General features: G+C 34.7%; 1 protein-coding gene across 1 annotated transcript in view; it reads left to right on the top strand.

Moving 5' to 3' along the window:
- Nucleotides 1-19673, top strand: part of fam49bb (family with sequence similarity 49 member Bb) — a 104338-nt gene extending 84665 nt beyond the window's left edge. The window contains 7 exon segments of the mRNA NM_207078.1: nucleotides 2674-2813; nucleotides 11191-11268; nucleotides 15332-15448; nucleotides 15538-15617; nucleotides 15762-15888; nucleotides 16092-16162; nucleotides 19394-19673. Coding sequence (NP_996961.1) covers nucleotides 2674-2813; nucleotides 11191-11268; nucleotides 15332-15448; nucleotides 15538-15617; nucleotides 15762-15888; nucleotides 16092-16162; nucleotides 19394-19457 — 677 coding nt within the window. The 3' untranslated portion in view covers nucleotides 19458-19673.
- Nucleotides 19674-20698: the final 1025 nt, after the last annotated feature.

Below are 20698 nucleotides of genomic sequence, written 5' to 3'. Positions count from 1 at the left end.
TTGGTTATTCTGGGCCATATGGGAGTTACTAAAGCTACTTGCTCTCTACATTTTCATACAGGATTAATTGCTACTGTTTCTAAGTGTAAATTAATAAACACACACACACACACACACACACACACCCACACACACACATAAAGCTAGCTGAAAATACTAGCATTCTCTTCGAACAGATTTAATTTGTATGCTCTTTGTATGTCTTTTATTTTATTCATTTATTTAAAGCCACTCTAGCCAGACTCTGCTTGTATTTTTTCCATTGCTGTCTCTTACGATGCATTAGGACTTTCTTGAGCAATTTTGCAAACTTAACATCATAGGGTACTTTGGTTTTTGTTTATGGTCACACTCTATTTTGATGGTTCGCTTGTTGAATTGAAATCGCATTGCATCTACATGCCATCTAATTCTCATTAGGTTATGAGTAGAATGTTAGGTTGGGGTTAGGGTTAGTGTAAGTTGACATGTACTTGCAAAGTTTCTTATAGTCAGTTAAATGTCTGTTGAAGGAGCAGTTTGAACAGATAATAAGCAGACAGTCTACTAATACTAAAATAGACCATCAAAATAAAGGGGCACCTTGTTTTTTTTATATATGTTTTGTAAGAATTTAAATATAACTGTAATCAGAGCTTAACATTACCGTTTTTAATCAGCAGCCACTGTGGTTAGTAGTTTTTCAACATTACTAGCCACTCAATATTGCCACAATTTTGTTGTAAATTAGATTTTTACATGCTATTTAGACTTTGTTTTATGTCCACATGCAGCCCCCTATTGGCTAATTGGGAGGACTGAGAGTATTCCCGGTGGGTCGGTCCGTTTTTTGGCCGTGAGGGCTGCTGTTTTCATGGTAACATGAAAAACACTGTCCTATTTCCTAGTTCCTCTGAAAGATCTGCTCTTAAGTGACTCTGATTGGTCATGTGTCAAAATGTGCTGTGATTCGTGGATCATCTTCATGTCACGCCCGTACAAGCATGCACTTTTGTACTGTATAAACAGTCAGTCAACCTCATGCCTGCTCTCTAAAATAAAATCTGACAAGGGTCTGTAATGAGTTAAAATCGGGTGCGGCTCCTTTAAGACAGATCGCCTTTGTATGTGTGTGTGTCAACAGTCTGTAGACGTGTGTAACATAAGAAGCGCATGTGCGCGGGACAGATGTTTATTTTTTTTTCTTTGATGCACAGATTAAGTTATTTTCTCTAATATACAGTGACCCTGTTGACAGAACAATAAAGCACAAGATGTGGGATGCGACCTGTGTGAGCTTTGAATTATTTTTCTGCCGCTACACGAGTTAGGCGAGCTCTCCTGTATTTTTTTAACTCAACGCGTTACACGGCATCTTTCACATATATTCCGAATAAGCATGTGTAAGTAATATGAATCCTTCACATATCTTTTGCGAGTTCATTATCTGAGATGTAGAATGCGGGAAAGCTGTCTATAGAGAAACACTGCAAAGAGATGGGTTGTGGCTAGAAGAGAATCCACTGTGTAAAAACGTGCTGGATAAGTTGGCGGTTCATTCAGATGTGGCGACCCCGGATTAATAAAGGGACTAAGCCTACAAGAAAATGAATGAATGAATAAACAACAATACATTTTAAGACTTTAAAGGGCACCTATGATGAAAGACAACTTTTGTAAGCTTTTTGGACAGAACTGTGTGTACACATAGTGTGTCCACAGACATTTTGGGGTGATATAAAGACAGTAAGTCTCTTTTTTATAAATTTCTGACGTTGAAAATAGCTCAACCTTCCATTTTTAGGCCCACCATAATGTGACTATTGAGTGCGGTTTCCCAAATGCGTTACCAAATTGAATGACAGCAGTGTATTAACATGCCGCCATAGTAATACGGAATCATATCCACAAGATAGGACATGCGCAAAGCAACTGGGATTAAAATATCTATTTAGCTTACTGTGATCATCTGCACCTCAAGAATGAGTTTTACAAGTTTAAAACAATCTTAAAAGAGTGAATGTTTGTAATAAATACAGTAAAATCACTATGTAATTCATCACCACAGCCGCATGTCAGTACAATTATAAAAGAAGATGCTTCAATCCTGGTTTGTGGACTTAAATCAGGTTTATTTTGTACAATAACAGGATGTCCATACAGCAGTAAATAATAACATGTACCCTGTCACAAACTGTGCAAAGCTAAATGTATGTGTGTGTGTGTGTGTGTGTTTGCACTTTTTAGCGACATTATGTGTGACTCATCATTGCAGAAAGGCTTGAATTAACTCCACAACAAAAATATCAAATAGCAGTCGGGAAAGTTCTTATTGTAGTAATGGAGATATGCTTCATTCTTGTCTGTCACTGTGCTGTATATCTATTGGAAGGCTTTATGCATCAGAGGAATAGATCTCTATGGCTCTAAAATGCACATGGGAACGGTGAGCGGGGAGAACCAGCTTATTTGCATTAAAGGCACAGGCAACAAAAACAGCTACAGTGTCTTAACAGCTCAAATTTCCAGTATACAGAAAAAGGTGTAATGAATAATCTGATGGGTATTTTGAGCTGAAACTTTACAGACACATTCTGGATACACAAATTACTTATCTTAAAAAGAGGTCAAATTTAATAATAATAACCTTAATGAACAACAACAATTATAATGTTCTCTTGTATTCCTCTACAGAAGCAGCGCTGCACAGTCTATTAAGAGCACTCACAAGTGAGACATACGATGACCCCACACAGCATCTGGAGAGAGAACAGGCCCTCGCCAAACAGTTTGCTGAGATCTTGCACTTCACACTGCGCTTTGACGAGCTCAAGGTGAGGACCATATGCTGCTAACTGTTTCTTTGTTTACTATTTTCCTGTTGTGATTATTGCATAAAATGGAATCCTAGTACAAGCTAAATGTTAATACCAATCCAATCGTCGAGTCACTGAGTGTGAAGTGTGCACTGATTCTAGATCGCTGGCACAATGCTGGTCAAAAGTCTCATAAAAAAAAAATTGTCAACACAGGCTCATTTGAAACATGTTTTTGAGCCTATTTTTTTGTAAAACTGAAAATTGTACTTAAACATATGTTTGATTACAGTTTCTAGGTAAAAATTAAAGATGGATGAAATTAATTTGATCTCATTGACTTATGTTTCTTTTCACACTAGTGATTTTTAAAAGGACTTATGATTGACAAATAAAGGAACGTTTTTGTGCAGTTCTTTGCACAACACAAAAATAGAAACCACATAACGACTGAATGGTATAAACAATATAACGGCAGAATTTGTAATCATATTTTTTGGTTTATGTGTTTACCTCTATATACTGTATACAACTTTGCTGGCAGGGTTGCTCACTTTTCATGGTGTTGTACTTGAAATGCAGAGCACAAAAAAAAAAAAAAAACTAATATTAAAACCAATGTAAAATCAAAGTAAAACTATGTGATTACAATTCACTTTTCTCCTGTTTGCTTTTGGAAAAAAAATCTATTATTTTAGTTTAAGTCATTTGTTCGCTAGATGATCCTTCTGAAAAGCCCCTTGTAAAAGTCTATCTGAAACATACAGTATAACAAAATGCACCCTAAGCAGTGTATTTCAGATTCACTAAAATTTAGACAGCATTCTCCAGTGGATTTGTCATCTGGAAGGTGTAACGAAATGTAACCGGAGCAATGTTGTTTTTATGTTTCACAACAATGACTACGTTTAAATGGGCATCAGTAATCTATTTATTTGCTAAATAAGACAATGTGATGATTATGGTGTTTATATGAGTTTTTAAATGTTGCTTTCATGATCCTGTTTTGCATGTTATAGCACATAGTTTGATTAACATCATTGCACCACGACGCTATTCACATTTTCTTCTGAGTTTCATTTTAAATTTGTCGACTTTAACTCCAGTTTGGCACTTTCAGTCAGGAACGTTTCATGCATGCCCTTCATGACAAATGAGATATTGGATTCGAGGAACTGCTGGAAGATTGTTGTTTTAATTGAATTTGATACCACATGCTGTATGGGAAAAAAAACCTCTGCATTTTGTAATGTAGGTGTGGTTCTTTACTGACTCAGTAGGTGCAGAGAATAGTGTCACACAGCCGTGTGTGTACAGACTGTCCTGTCGCAAAATGCAGCAAAATTTCTACACAATGGTAATGGTTTGGTAAGGTGTTTACATGTCTGTACTGCTCTTCAATAATGCGACTAAAATCAGCATACTCCACATGTCTTAATTTGATTTCTGTTTAGTTAAATTATGACCTTAATTGAATTAAATTAATTAAAAATCACTGTTTACATGGTAGACTCTTAATCCGAGTATACTGTCTTAATCATATTAAAATCAGATTATTGGTGTCCATGTAAACATAGTCACTTTAATCTCACAGTTCAGATCACACTACGGTTTTTGAGTCAAGCACTATTTTTTGGAACAGCAAAAGGGAGAAGAGACAAATGTCTTTTTCATTCCATTTATACATAGATATTACTGCAAAAACCATTGGTTTAGCAAACAAAACTTGGAACCTGTAATTTTAATGAAAATCAAAATTAAGAAAGCCAGTTGAAAAAAGGTTGAAAATATTTAATACAAAAAATGATATTTGCTGCTGTTGCTGATAATGCTAAATATAGAAATCTAACATTTTGTACAACATATCATATTTATTTTCAATTAATGATTCAGCAATTCACACAAAAAACTTTGTTTCATTATAAGTGGATCATTTTTGAAAACCTATTCAGTGACATCAATTTAATGGTTGTTTGTCACCACCTATTGGTTACACAATGTAATTGCTAAAACACCAAGATCCATTAAACAGTGATTTTAATCTTTAGTATCAATCAATCAATCAATCAATCAATCAATCAATCAATCAATCAATCAATCATAGTCCTTTACACAAATAAAAGCAAATTATACAACACAAAAAGACAGATAATGCAAAACAATACAATAAACATCAATAATTTACAACAAACATTAAAACATATTGTCAGTGCTATGCATTAAAAGTGGGTCTTAAGTTTGGCTTTAAAAAGTGGCAGGTCAGTGATTTTACGTATTCCAAAGTTTAGAACCTGCCACTGCAAAAGAGCCATCACCCCACTGCTTGAATCTTGAACGAGGGACTTCAAGCAGAAGTTGGTCAGCAGGTCGCAAAACTCTAGGTTTGGGAATGTGTTAAAATTTTGCATAAATAAGTAGGAGCAAGGCCATTGACTACATTAAAAACAAACATCAAAAGTTTAAAATCAATTCTAAAAATTAACAGGGAGCCAGTGGAGGGAGTAGACAATTGGTGTTATTTGTTTACTTTTCTAACTGTTAGTTACCATGTAAGCAGCAATATTTTGCACAAGCTGCAAACAATAACATGACCTGTTAACTGCAATATCAAGTGCATTACAGTAGTCCAAACATGAACTAACTAAAGTACCATAAACATCAGTGTTTATATCTAAAGTTTAAGCTGTTCTCCCAGTACTTCTGTGTTAATTGACTGTTTGTAACTGAAAAAGTGCAAAACTAAATCTCTCGATCAAACACAGATTTGAATGCAGCGCTTCTAATGATTAATAAATATGTGCAAATCATCATTTATCATTCAAGTTGTGCGGGTTTTAGATCATGATCTTTTAATGTTTAATTGTGCAGCTTTACACTGAATGCGTTAATGCAGGATAAGCAAACAGTGACAGAAAACACCTTTAACTAATAACCTAAGAAAGCATTTAGGTACAGTAAGGTACAACTTTTTCCGTCATCATTAAATTTAACAAGGAAGCCAAAATGCTTTCATAAACGTGATTTGAATGATGTGGGAGATGATCTGTATATTAACCTACGAATTCAAAAAAAGTATTAATCTGTCTGGTCACGTGTGTCCGAACTCTGGCTTGTGATCGGTACGAATCATGGATCAACCGTGATCCGTTACACCACTATAGTCGAGAGTAGAAATAAATCAGATTAATGTTCTCTCGTAAAATATTAAATGCATAGTTAAAATATATCTATCATTAAAAACTCAGGATGCAAGTCAGCAAATCTAAAAAAAATATTCAGCATTATTATTTAAAAGGTGAGACTGACTAGAATGTGATGCCCTTACAAGCTTCCAATTCTCAATGTCATGCTAATTGTGATTAGAAGGCAGCTAATGAGAAGGTAATTACTTTATAATTGCACGCATCAGTTTTCACTGCCCCAGGTGCATACCAAACCTTTCTTGACATTTAAGATCATAAAAAAAAAGAGCTTTCGATCTTTTGATATTTCTCTTTTATTGTCTTATCCCCTGCTTAAACAAACACCTGCTGTGTTTGTGCACGCCAGACTAATAAAGCAGAACAGACACTTATACCTCTATTCGTCAAGACAGCATGAGCTATTTCTATGCCCTATGACCATGTCAAAATTCAGACACTCGCACAACCCTGAATGACTGAACTGTAAACCACCTAATTTGTCCCGGGTTATGTGTCCAAACAAATCATGTTACGTTTCGTCTGGCTGTTCTCTTGTTCAACTCAGCACCAACACTAGCGGCTTTATCTCCTGCTCTTTCTAATGAAAACAATCACATACACTCGAACGCCCTGCGGCACAGAGATGGGATGTCCCAATTAAAGAGGCCCCCACCCATCGCAGATGGGGTTGCTAAATGCGAGAAGGTAGGGGGTGTAAGGTGGCATGCCAACCTCCATCCAACCATGCCCTCCTCTCAGCTTGGCGCAGTGACCTACTTCAGCCCACCAATGCCGTAGCTCAGCGCGCTGCTGGGAAATGACGGGCTGTCTAGCCTGACGGTACACTGTATGAACTCGATTCCAGCCATGCATTAGTTTTGTTGACAATGATGTCATTTGAGGATATTATTTTGATTTTATTGAAAACAGCGGTCTCCAACACTGTAAAAAAATGTAAATGGCTAAGAGCTACTCATGTCATGATGATACATTGTTTTTAAATTGATTAAACGGGGTTCCCGGGGGTCATGGAATTTCTGGAATATCATGCAATTCTGAAAGGTCTATTCTAGACTTTGAATATCAGAGAGTTTTTCTGGTCAATGAATATCAGGGACTTTTGTTTGTCATTTTAACTACTATCAAATTTCCAAGTTTCCATTAATCAAAAGCTATTTTTTTCTATACCATATCATGTTTTATGTCATTTTTACACTTTTTGCCTTTTGTCATTATTAGAAATAATTGTACTTGCATTTTTTCTGCTTTTCAGCTGTTTTTTAGACGAGCAAAAAATATATATTGTTTTTCAGAAAAAGGTGAAAATTAATTAATAATGTCATCATTTTACATTGAATGGGATCATTTTGTAAAGTTGTATCTGCATAAAATATAATACAGTTGAACAGATAACAGAATATATAAAATAATATGTATATATTATATATATATATATATAGTTTTCATTGTTTAAATAATTAAATACAATTAATTTTGGTTTATATATCTTTGTAACCTCTTGGCATCAGTTTGCTTAAATCTTACTCAGTTGCAGGTCTTAAAAACACATACAAATGAAAGTCTTTCACTCAGTTTAAAGGTTCAAGTTTGAAACCCCACAAATCACTTATTCTGAACTGTGATCAACTTGACCCTGTGATGTGACTATTGCAGATTCACACTTTGCGATATCGATTCTAAAAGGATATATTGTCCGGCCCTAGCTCAATACTTTCATGAAAATCTTTTTATAATTTAGATAGAAAACTAATCTTTTAGAAAGTCCATGAATATCAGGGACTTTTGTTTGTCATTTTTAATACTATAAAATTTCCAAGTTTCCTTTTATCCAAAGGTCATTTTTTATACTATATCATATTTCATGTAATTTCTACACCTTTTGCCTGGTATGGTTATTAGCATAATTGTATTTGTATTTCTTTCCTGCTTTTCAGCTATTTAAAAAATTCTTGTTTTCAGAAAAAAACAGTGAACATTAATTTAAAATTAACTGAAAATTTTGACTTCAACTGTATATCCAAACACATGTCTTATGCCGCATATGGTGATGCATACATCTCCAAAACCTGACAGGTGGACAAATCTAAAGTATTTTTATTAAAACAAATATAAATATGCAAATGACAATAATAATAACATTATACAAATGCAAATGTGCCATGAATAAACTGAAAAATCCCTCCAAGATGGCAGTGATTTTTACATTTATGTGGAAAATAATATTTTTTGTAACATTCAATTTTTTTTTTTCATATGTAAAGATTTTTATGTATTGCTGTACATCCTGTGTGTGTATTAAGCAGTGTGTAAGCGTTTGGACCTGCATACGCGCATAACTTAAGCTCTGTGGTGGACTTACAGTAGGACCTGCTTTTAGATGGCACGGTCTATTTCAGTTATTCAAAATAACAACACGCCAACAATGCGCTTTAACGCACCTCTATTTTACACTAGCATGCCTATGAATCCACAAAGTGGCACAAATGGATTTGCTATTTAAATAACGAGGTGCAAAACCTGAAAATTCGGGTTGCGCTAGTCTGGAATTAAAAACAAATCGCGCCGAGTGTATGATAGAGCCCATATTGTTGCCAGCACGTATCTATATTTCCATACATATTTAGTGTATCATAAGTTGAATTGTTTAATGTAAAGAAATAATCAAACCTGAAAACACACACAGTTTGTGTTGTCAAGCTTTGTAAAAATAAGCTTTATATATTTATTTATTTATTTAGCTAGTTAGTTAGTTAGTTAGTTAGTTAGTATAGTGGAGCTAGTATAAAATATGGCACTAAACAAAAAGTACTCTTTTATTCATTAATTCATCAATTCAAACTTTCATTTATTCTTCTTTGTCCGATTCTAAGGGCTATTCATTATATTAATCTTAATTAAAATGTACTTTTTGTTTCAGTTGGTTTTTTCTGACTTTAATATATCAGTTTTAATAATTACTTTCTCAATTCAAAGTTCACTGAGCATTTGCAATAATTATAGGTGACCTCTGCTCTTGCAAATCCCAAAGAGGTCATTCATCTCACTGACCTTTGTTTTGCAGCTCGTCTTTGCAGTCATCTTAACAAGCAGCGCCCTCATTTGTCACAAAATTTGTCACCCAACCCTAAATTGAACTTGAGTCTTCATTAAGTATATTTATCCATCTGTCACAAGCTGCAAATACTGCGGAACTCTTCAGGTTTAAACAGTGCTTCTATAAAGGACGTGTGGATCCCAGACAGTCTAGGTCCTGACAGATAAAGATTGCTCTGATTACCTAAAAGAACTGGTAGCCATTTAACTAAAGCTTTAGCTAATCCGTGTTCTTTGCCTTCAAGGCTACCAGACTGTAGTTGTCTACTTTAGTCCCGTCTGACTAGCAAGTGCCCGGAGATTTGCCTTCTTTTGCATTTATTATTATTATTTTTTAATGGCTGTTAAGACAAGTCTAACAGTTACTATCGTTCAAACCTAAAAAGACACACAGCACATGGCCTAAAACTGCATTGTGTAATTCTGATCTGTTACTTTTTAAAGGGACCAAGATTTTTATTTAATTTATTTTTATTTTTTTACCAGACAGGCAAAAAAAAAAAAAAAGATCAAAAAATATTTCTGTGAACTTGCTTTGGAGACCCATATACATTCGCCGGCCACTTTATTAGGTACATCTGTCCAACTGCTCGTTAACGCACATTTCTAATCAGCCAATGGCATGGTAGCAACTCAAGACGATCAGTTCAAACCAAGCATCACAATGAGGAAGAAAGGTGATTTAAGTGACTATGAATGTGTCACGGTTGTTGGTGCCAGACGGGCTGGTCTGTGCATTTCAGAAACTGCTGATCTACTGGGATTGTCACGCACAACCATCTATAGGGTTTACAGAGAATGGTCCGAAAAATATTCAGTGAGCGGCAGTTCTGTGGGCACAACTGCCTTGTTGATTCCAGAAGTCAGAGGAGAATGATCTGACTGTTTCAAGCTGATAGAAGGGTAACAATAACTCAAATAACAACTCGTTGCAACCGAGGTATAAAGAAGAGCATCTCCGAACATGTCGAATATTGAGGCATATGGGCTACAGCAGCAAAAGACCACACCGGGTGCCACTCCTGTCAGCTAAGAACAGGAAACTAAGGCTAGAATTCACACAGGCTCACCAAAATTGGACAATAAAAGATTGGAAAAACGTTGCCTGATCGGATGGGTCTTGATCTCTGCTGCGACATTCAGAGGGCAGGTTCAGAATTTGGCGTCAACAACATAAAAACATGGATCCATCCTGCTTTTGTGTTAATGGTTCAGGCTGGGGGATGGTGGTGTAATGGTGTGGGGAATATTTTCTTGCACACTTTTTAGTCCATTAATACCAATTGAGCATCGTGTCAACGCCACAGCCTATCTGAGTGTTATTGCTGACCATGTCCATTCCTTTATGACCACAGTGTACTCATCTTCTGATGGCTACTTCCAGCAGGATAGAGCGCCATGTCTTAAAGCGCAAATTATCTCAGACTGGTTTCTTGAATGTAACAATGAGTTCACTGTACTAGAATGGGCTCCACAGTCACCAAAACTCAATCCAATAGACCATTTTTGGGAGGATGTGGTGGTGGAAAATGCAGCCCTGATTGACTGATGGAATATGATAAAAACATGTACTTTGTTTTATTAACAGTATAAAAAAAATAACATGCACAACTAAAGTGCTTTAATGAAACTTGCTCTAATTTTTTTGTTTTTTAATAATTATGTTCTTTACACAACTAAAACCACTACTTTGTTTTCTTAAATTTTATTGATAACCTATGGACAAAAGCTCAACCAGTCTGTAAAAAATTCCTCTTAAAAGGGTTAATGTGCTTTAAATAAAATAAATGTTTTTTTTCTACTAAAGGTTGAGTTTTCAGCAGACATTATTTCTGTCTTCAGGAAATATGATCCTCCAGAAATCATTTTAACATGCTAAGTATTTAAAAACATTATGTTGTCATTAAGTTATTTGTAAGTTAGGATAACAACAGTTATTTGAAAAAAAAAAGCGTGTCTCTTCAAACAACTTTATTAAGGTCTTTCACTTTGATGAGTGTAATGCATCCTACTCTGAATAAAATTATGTATTATAAACTGAAACTTTTGAATTGGAGTGTAAAGTGAGTAAAAACATTGAGTCTTTTGTTGTTTTTCAGATGACAAATCCTGCCATTCAGAATGACTTCAGTTATTACAGGAGGACCTTGAGCCGGATGAGAATCAATAACGTTCCTGTAAGTTCTCTCGGCAACTGAAACTATTACCTCTCTATAGCTAAGACTTTCCTGTAGTCTTTTATCTCACCCTCTCATCTCATTCTTTATTTGCAATCACATTTCTGTGTGCTACATTTTTCTCTCTACTTAACTTCTTTTTATCCACGACTGTTTTTTACCCTTTAATGTGAATGTACGCCATTGAACAAGCAGCTCTTGATTTCATTTAAATCCCTTTCACATAACTAACACACTTCCTACAGTATATTCATTCGCACACACATTCTCAAGCTCTCAACCACTTGCACACACCAGCCCTCAGGGGACTGTTGAGGACCCAAACAGAAAGTGGCCTCCCACTGGGAGAGTGAGTGAGTTCGGAGATGCTCACTGAAGTGCACTGAGGTGCACCAATATAGTGTGGCACCTGATCCGTGGTCAGCTTTTGTGCATGTCCTCCCCAGAGACATGTTACCCACCTAAGACCAAATATCTGATCTGAGAGCAGGCCGCATACATAGCCCTGGGGGACACCATGCAGTCTGCATACCTTTTTTCATGAAGAGGCGCTGGTTTTCCCCTCACGTTCTCCCAGACTGAATTCAGTAGCCCCACCATGGCTCCCCAGGGCCCTAATACTGTAAGAGAGCTAAATAAATCACTCTAACTAGCACTCTCCACATCTGCCACCGGCCCCCAGTTTAGACTATTGTTTTATGTAGGAAGGTATTTTTAGACTTGACACCAGAATGTGCAGGTGTACACAGTTTACTGTAAGATAAAACCACTTTCAATTTAAACAAAAACAAATTCGTTGTCTGGTTATCCTCATTTTGAAAGTGATGTTTTTGATCGTCCTCTATGAAAAGCATTTTCAAGCAACAGAGGGACAATTCTCACTTTTAACTTGTGACTTCTTACCTGCCTATTCTGCCCTTCAAAGGTAAAAGATCTTAACTCACTAGAAGGTTGAATTAAGAAAAATGACTTTAAAGACTTTTTTGTTGGCCGGACAAATTAGTTATAGGTAGCCCTGCTGAAAAAATTCAGCTTAAACCAGTCTAAGATGATTGGCTGGTTTCAGCTGGTCAACCAGCCTGGTTTTAGAGGGTTTTTGGCCATTTCCACGCTGGTTTCCAGCCATTTTCAGCCTAGTCTTAGCTGGTCAGGCTGGGAGATTACCAGCTAAAACCTGCTTGACCAGCCTAGCCAGACATGGGAGCCCAGCCAAAACCAGCTACGTCCAGCTTAAACCAGGTTGGTCAAGTTGGTTATAGCTGGTTTTAGCTGGTCATTTGGAAACCAGCCAACCTGCTTAGGCTGGTTTAAGTTGCTTTTTTCAGCAGTCACATGTTTTCACATGTTTTAGTAATGACATTTATTTACATACAAAAACCTCTCAAACCTGACCTTTGACCCCTATTTTGAAGTTACTGTCCTCTGCCTTTGTATTGTATGCAAAAAGTGAGAAGTTGTACCAAGGCAAAAAGCAGTAACTTCCACTTGATCAATATTGCTGCTCAACATTTACAAAAAACTGCAACAGTCTCTAGTAATCACGCTATTTCTTTTGGATGACTGGCAGTTTATTACAGCCATTTTACTATTGCTATCCTGTGCTTTGGTTGCATTTACAAATTACTTCCAAAATGTAATACAAAATATATAATTAGTTTTTGTTCTTTGAAAGTATTTGTTTATAGTATTACAATATTTTTTCCCTGTTTTGTAATATGTTATATTACTCCTGTATTAATTTTGAGTTAATTTTCGATATCATAGGTATGATCTAGTTATTTAGACTGTTTCAGCAGTGGTGTAAAGTAACAAATTATAAATTCTCAAATGACTGTAATCGAGTATCTTTTCTCAGGAATTGTAATTTACTAAGTAGTTTTATAAATGTGTACTTTTACTTTACCTTGAGTACATTTTTAGTGCAGTATTGGTACTTTTACTCCACTACTTTCCTTCAACCTGCAGTCATTACTTGTTTTGTCTATGGTGATTGGCTAAAGTAGATTCTTCAGTCCTGCAATTTCTGTCCAGTCAAATTGCACATACAGTAGCTAACCAATCTGGCCAACACCCATCCAATTTTAGGCAAATTTTCGACCTTAACTAAATTTTAGGCCTAAATTTTTGTCCTTTACTACATTTTAGGTCTTAAAAAGTCTTAAATTTATTGTAATATTGTCTCGTAGGTCTTGAACCTTTTTTTAAACGGGTTTTAATTTTCCTTTGTTCGTGTGAAGCTACCCAATCTGGCTAACACCCATTCAATTAGTAACAATTCATCTCAATAAAACGTTTTTTTAAATTCTATTTACCATAATTGTTTAATTATTTTCATTATAATAACGTTTGTTTAAAAGTTTCCCATGTATTTACTGCTGATGACACTGACCTGGACAGACATACATTTAGTTTATTATAGTTTTTAAAACTTTTATAATATTTATACATTTTTTTATTTAAAATAAAAGTTAATGTTAATTATTTAAATAATTTGAATGTTTTATTATTATTGTTGCATTATTACGTTAATCCATTCATTTATTTTCTTTCAGCTTAGTCTTATTTATCAGAGGACTTGACAGTGGAATAAACCTTCTTATTACATTTATCACGTTACAATATTTTCTTTATAGGGCAAATCAAAATCTGTTCCAATTTGGATATTTGTAAAACTTGGTGTTTAGCCCTGTATGAGTCTAAAATTTTATTCATGATGGTCTTCAAAAGTTTTTACTTGGTTTTAAGTTTTAATATTTAACACTTTTTTTTTAATTTAAAGCTCCCATTTACATGTACTATAATTTACCCGTGCAAATGGGAATAAACTCTCTCATCTTACCTTTGATCTAATCAAAGTGACTAGCAGAATTCTAAGTTATTCCTTTGTTGCTTAAAGTTCTGCTATGCATACTCAAAATTTGGCTGATGTCACTTGTTCCTCATATTAGCTCTAGGTTTTAGAAAAATCCATCCATTTTAAAGGATTAAATTTTAAATATGCAGTACATTAATGATGTATTAGCATTTTTGACTGATTTTGCACTTGAGAAATTGGGGCACAGGGGAAAAAAAGTCTCTTAATGCTCATCCGTCTTCACGTCCCGCCCTTTATGTTCCTCTGTTAATCATTTTCATGAGACATTGAGCTCTATTTTAACGATCTAGGCACAAAGTCTAAAGCGCATGGTGCAAAAGCATTGAGGGCATCTCCGAAACCCCTTCTGCTATTTGAAAAAAAATATGATTTTTCCCCTGGTATATGGTCTAACAGAGTTGTGCTTATTCTCTTAATGAGTTATGAGTGTGTTTTGAACATAACATGCATTAAACCAAATAGATTCTTGTCTCCCATTCCTCCCTTTAAGAGTCAGTTGCGTCACACCATGGCGCATTTGCTATTTACTGTACATGGCAGACTTTGTTAGTGGAAAGACTGAATGCTTCACTTTCACAGACCATCTGCACGAGCATAAAGAACGAGCCTCCTTCATTCAGCCTCTTTTCTTTTTCTCTTTACTTTTACTCTTTATTTTACTCCTTTACGTTGTTGGAGTAAGGAAACAGTGTTGTACACTATTCACTGAAGACATCCATTAGCCTACATATTTATTTAGTTTGTTAAGCGCAAAGATTTGTTTCAAAACTATTTCTAAATTCAGTTCTAATTTCCAGCAAACAAACAAAAATAAGGAAATGTGGTCATAAAACGGAGTTCTAGACAAACAAACAAACATCTAATTCTTATGCCCCATATGACGTGGTCTATTTCAGTTCTTCAAAATAGCAACGCGCCAACGCTGTGCCTTAACACAGCTCAATTTAAGACCGGAACACTAAATTGATTTGCTATTTAAACTACGTTTCACAAAATGTGAAATTTAGGGTTGCGCTGGTCTGAAAATAACGACAAAACGTGCCAAACATATCTTGCACCTTATTGCACCGGTGTATAATTGGGCCCATAGACTCCAAAACAAGTCAGAAGGAAGAATATGTTCAAAACTGTTTTGTAAAGTTTCTTTTTGCTTTAATTCATCAACTTTTTGGTGTCTTTTTCATTTAGGCAGAGGGAGAAAATGAAGTCAATAATGAGCTGGCCAATCGGATATCTCTATTTTATGCCGACGCCACACCGATGCTGAAAACATTAAGTGACGGCACAACAAAATTCGTATCTGAGGTACCAAATTGTTTTGTTCTTGCTTTTTAAACAGTTCAAATCTGACATTTTGAAAGTGAAACAATTATTTTATTCTCTCTTCCTAACAGAATAAAAACTTGCCCATTGAGAACACCACAGATGTATTGAGTACCATGGCAAGTGTCTGCAAAGTCATGTTGGAAACCCCGTAAGTCTTTTATTTTTTATTTTTAACTGCCTGTTGACACCGTAACGTTTGATCTGTATTAACAAGCAAATAGAATCAATTTGAAACTAGGAATTAAAGACAAAGTTAAAAAATATTTGATTCATTTTTTGGTTTTTGATACAGAGAATACCGCAGCCGCTTCAGCAGTGAGGAGACCGTTTCCTTCTGTCTGCGTGTCATGGTCGGGGTCATCATCCTTTATGACTATGTCCATCCTGTTGGTGCATTCGCAAAGTCCTCAAAAATAGACGTGAGTTAAAACCACTATCTCCTGTTTGCTGCAAAGCCATCGCTGGAGTTTTCCACCTCCCTCTCGTCCCTAACACTGACTCATAATTAGAGTGCTTAGAAAAACGTGATGATGGCTTTCTCACAGCATCATGATGACTCATGAGGTTGAGTGCTGTCATTACACTGCCACTGTTACATTGACTGCTTTTTTTTCCCAAACAGATGAAAGGATGCATTAAAGTGCTCAAAGATCAGCCTCCAAACAGTGTGGAAGGTCTTCTAAATGCTCTCAGGTAATCTATTCCACAAACCAACTTGACAGTTTGCCTATTATTAAACTTTTAGTATTATTTATCTATTTTTTGTTTTAAATTTAACAGTTAAAAATTTCACTCCTTAAGCTTATACATTTATTTTTTTAAAGTAAAATGCTAAATATTTCATTAAATTTGTTAATATTTAATAATTAAAAATCATCAGTTTAAAATAAATAGTAATGTGGCTAATGTTATGTACTGATATGCCTTTTTTATTTATTGTTTTTAAATAAAATATAATAAAAAATTAGCAGCTTGTTTTTTTTTTTATTTAATCAAATTATTTAAATAAAGTCACTTATTTATTTAGATTTGTATGTATGCTTTTGTGTTTGTTTGTTTGAAAAGAAAGAGGAGCATAAGTAGTATAATAGCCTTTATTATTTTAAAATCAACTGTTTGGTTAAGATAATCTTTATCTGAGGTTGGAAGCCAAATCACAGAGGGTTAAAAAACTCATATCTAAGCATTATTTTATTTTTACAGGGGTATTGGTTGGTCTGTTAGTTATTGGTAGGTCAAAAAAGACAAAAGTAATCTTTGTTTTATTGTATTATTACTTAGTATATACAGTATACCAGTTCAATGTCACAATTATGAAATTTAAAAGTGTGATAAAAGTAAAAAAAAAAAAAATAAATAACCTATAATTTACTCACCCTCATTTTTAGTGTATAAGACTTTATTCTGTCATATGAAAGCAGTTGGAGTAGTTAAATTTTATCCCTTCATTCTGTATAATGGTGTTGGATAGTGGATAGTAGAAGCTTCCAAAAGCACACAAATCCATTGTCAATCTAACCTATATGGCGGGAGGTGGTTAACACATTTCTAATGAAGTGGATCAACGAGTTTTTGTAACAGAGATATTTCAAAATTTTAAATGATAAACTCCAATCACCGACTTCCCTTGGCAACTGATGTATATAATGTATGATGTAAGACGGGTAGACACATATACTGTAAGTATCTTTAAAATAGTAATTTACTGAATAACGTTATACAGTAATGCCAAATGCCAAGCCAACTGTATTGTTTTTTTTTCCTGTGTTAAACAAAATGTGTGGTAAGTGGTTCCTGAAAAAAAATCATGGAGCCTCCAATACGAAAACACATCGATTCACTTCACAAGACACTCATTATTGTTTCTTGTTTTTAGAAAAATATAAGTGCAAATATCTAAAATATTTTAAATCAAAAGGAATCATCTTGACCAGGGCTCTCAAAACTCGGTCCTGGAGGGCCGGTGTCCAGGGAAATTTAGCTCCAACCCTAATCAAACACACCAAAACCAGCTAATCAAGCTCTTGGTTGATACTAGACACTTCCTGCAGGAGTGTTAAAGCAAGTGTGAGCTCAACTCAACCCTCTAGGACAGAGTTTGTACACCCTTGATCTAGACCAGGGGTGTCAAACTCAATTCCTGGAGGGCCGAAGCCCTGCACAGTTTAGTTCCAACCCTGCTCCAACACACTTACCTGTAGGTTTCAAACAAGCCTGAAGGACTCAATTAGTTTGATCAGGTGTGTTTAATTAGGGTTGGAACTAAACTGTGCAGAGCTGCGGCCCTTTTGGAACTGAGTTTAACACCTGTGCTCTAGACAAACAAAGAATATTGTGTCTCATTGTGTATCATAACGTATGCACAAATGTATGCATAAAATCAAAACTTTTATTCTAAAACTTATTTTAAAACTATGAAAAAATGTGTATAAAGAACTACATATGTATTTCTTTACACATTTATATGTCAGAACAGCAGAGGCCATTACTACTTCACCAAAGTCACTTTGGAGCTAGTATTTAAATGATTCTGTAGCGTAATGTCTAAAGTGAGGACAAAACAGGGAATTTTGCTCACAATTTAAGATTATATTATAAACACAGCACTATACAGAAGAGAGAGATTGACTTAGAATGTCACTTACCTGTTTTATGATGATTTGTTCAGCTGTAATGAATTAGAATTTTTTATTTTTTTTCACTGAGTTTTTCTTCCCCAAACGACGCACTATGCAGCCTCTGTCGGCATCTTGTGGCAGAAAGTCAACCGCTTTTGCTCTGGTCAATAACAGGCTAATTGGTGCTGAATTTGTAAAATTCTATATTTAAAATAAGCACTTTATAAATAAGCTGCATAGTTGCACACTAAACAATTACATTCTCGACTAAAAAAAGGCTCAAAAGTACATTATGTTGTCTAACAGCTGCAATATTTTTTAAACTGTAGTGCGTTTATTGATCTACTCTTACTCTATGTGGTTGGATTATTATACAAGTGTTAAGAGGCTGTACGAGTGCTGATATTGGAGAATAGCGCACAGCTATCAGCCAATCAGATTCGAGAACCAGACAGAACTGTTGAATATGTATGCATGTATATATGAGATATTTTATAACAGTTGAAGTCATTCTATTATTAGTCCCCCTGAAATATTAGCCCCCTGTTTTTTTCTCACAATTTCTGTTTAACGAAGAGACTATTTTTTCAACACATTTCTAAACATAATAGTTTTAATAACTCATCTCTAATAAATGATTTATTTTATCTTTGTCATGATGACAGTGAATAATATTTTACTAGATATTTTTCAAGACACTTCTATACAGCTTAAAGTGACATTTAAAGGCTTAACTAGGTTAATTAGGTTAACTAGACAGGTTAGGGTAATTAGGCAAGTTATTGTATAACGAAGGTGTGCTGTTTAAGTGCCCTGCATGCCTCTTGCGTTTGACTGCTGCACCCTTACACTTTGATAGATCGTCTTGTGTCTCAATTAATTTGACATTTAATATGACATTTTTTCGCTAAAAAGTGTTTCTTGATTTTGCGATTTATTTATTTATTCATTATTATTATTATCATTATTTTTTTTTAGATATTTGGACACAAACTCCAAATAAGAAAAGCAATTTTTTTTTTTTTTTTGCAGTGTAGGCTAGTTTGTCGACATATTTAGGCATTTTTGCAAGCTTCAAAATAAACTATCCAACACCATTCTGCTGCATGGAAGCCAGGATAACATTTTAAACTACTCCAACTGTGTTTGTCTGACAGAAATCAAGTCTTATACACCAAGGATAGTTTGAGGGTGCGTAAGTTATCGGGAAAATTGCAGTTTTTGTGGGAACTATTCCTTTAAGATGGCTTGACGCGTGGCAAAATACTGCTGTAAATATAATAAATACTTAATGTCTTCTGTGCAGGTACACAACAAAACATCTTAATGATGAGTCGACCACTAAAACGATTAAAAGCATGCTGCAGTAGCGACAAACTCTGGGACATACACCACTGGCCTCAAGCAAATGCTCAGGAGATGCACATACACTCTCTCTCCTGGACTAAAGCGATGCACAGAATGTTTTTTTTTTTTTTTTATTAAACTGAAAAGAATCAGACAAAAGCTTAATCTTTTCTTGTCTTTTTACAAAACAGATGCTACTGGCGTTATGTGTGGTTTTCTGTGCCAAAAAAAAAAAAAAAAAAAAAAAAGGTTTTGCTGAAATCCCTTGTTTTTAATGTTCCTGAATGACAGCCATGCTACTGATGGCAGCTATGAAAGCATTGTTAGATTATATTTGTGGTAAATGTTTCCCTATAAAGGTAGGGTGAGTGTTTTGACTTGAATTTAAAATATCTATATATTATCTATATAATCTAGACACAAAAAATTCTATAAAAAGAGAGAAATATATTATTTTTGTTTGAATTAATATTTAATGTTACATTCTCTGCATGGCAAGATGATTACATTTCTTCTATTTAAAAGAAAACTAATGTTTCCGATTCATTTGTCTGCTTGATTTTGTGTAAAAGAAAAAAAAGTGTTTAAATTATGTTTTGAAATGGTACTTAGAGATTAAAATGGAGATTAATTGATAGATATTTTCAAGTTTTATATTTTTTATAGTTCTCTATTTGTGTTGTTTTTTTTTCTCCAATAGGTGTTCTAATTTTGTTTTGTTCTTTTTTTTTCATCTTAAAACTAGCTTTCAAGAACTGTGATAGTATGTAATCTGTCCGATGTGATGACAACATGATCTTAAGAGGAAATAAAGTGCTTTCATTTTTTATAATGATTTGTTTACTTATTTAAATGAAGTGTTGTTAGGGTTTATGCAAATAAGCAGCACATACAGTATCTGGTTTTATACAAATCAGCTGTGGTGTTTTGCACGACATGGTCATGTTTGAATATTGGCACAATGTGTGGTCAACATTGCAACTTAGATCTCACGATATTGTCTGATGCAACCCCAGTTCCTTTGTTTTATACATTGAAATAGTCATTAACATGATTAATCAGTTATCAACATTAATAACTGTAAGGTTTGGGTTTAAGGTTGCAAAATGTATCATATTAGCATTGATGTGCGAGTTTGCAATAGTCACATCACAGGGATTACAGTTGACCAGACATTAGTTAACAACAATGGGAGTCATTTTAAAATGTAACCTGATGGAGTATACCAGGGGTGGCCAACCCTGTTCCTGGAGAGCTACCTTCC

Source organism: Danio rerio, chromosome 24, assembly GCF_049306965.1.
Source record: "Danio rerio strain Tuebingen ecotype United States chromosome 24, GRCz12tu, whole genome shotgun sequence".
Taxonomy (NCBI): domain Eukaryota; kingdom Metazoa; phylum Chordata; class Actinopteri; order Cypriniformes; family Danionidae; genus Danio; species Danio rerio.
The sequence above is the reverse complement of the archived record's forward strand: the minus strand, read 5'-3'. Positions and strand labels throughout refer to the sequence as shown.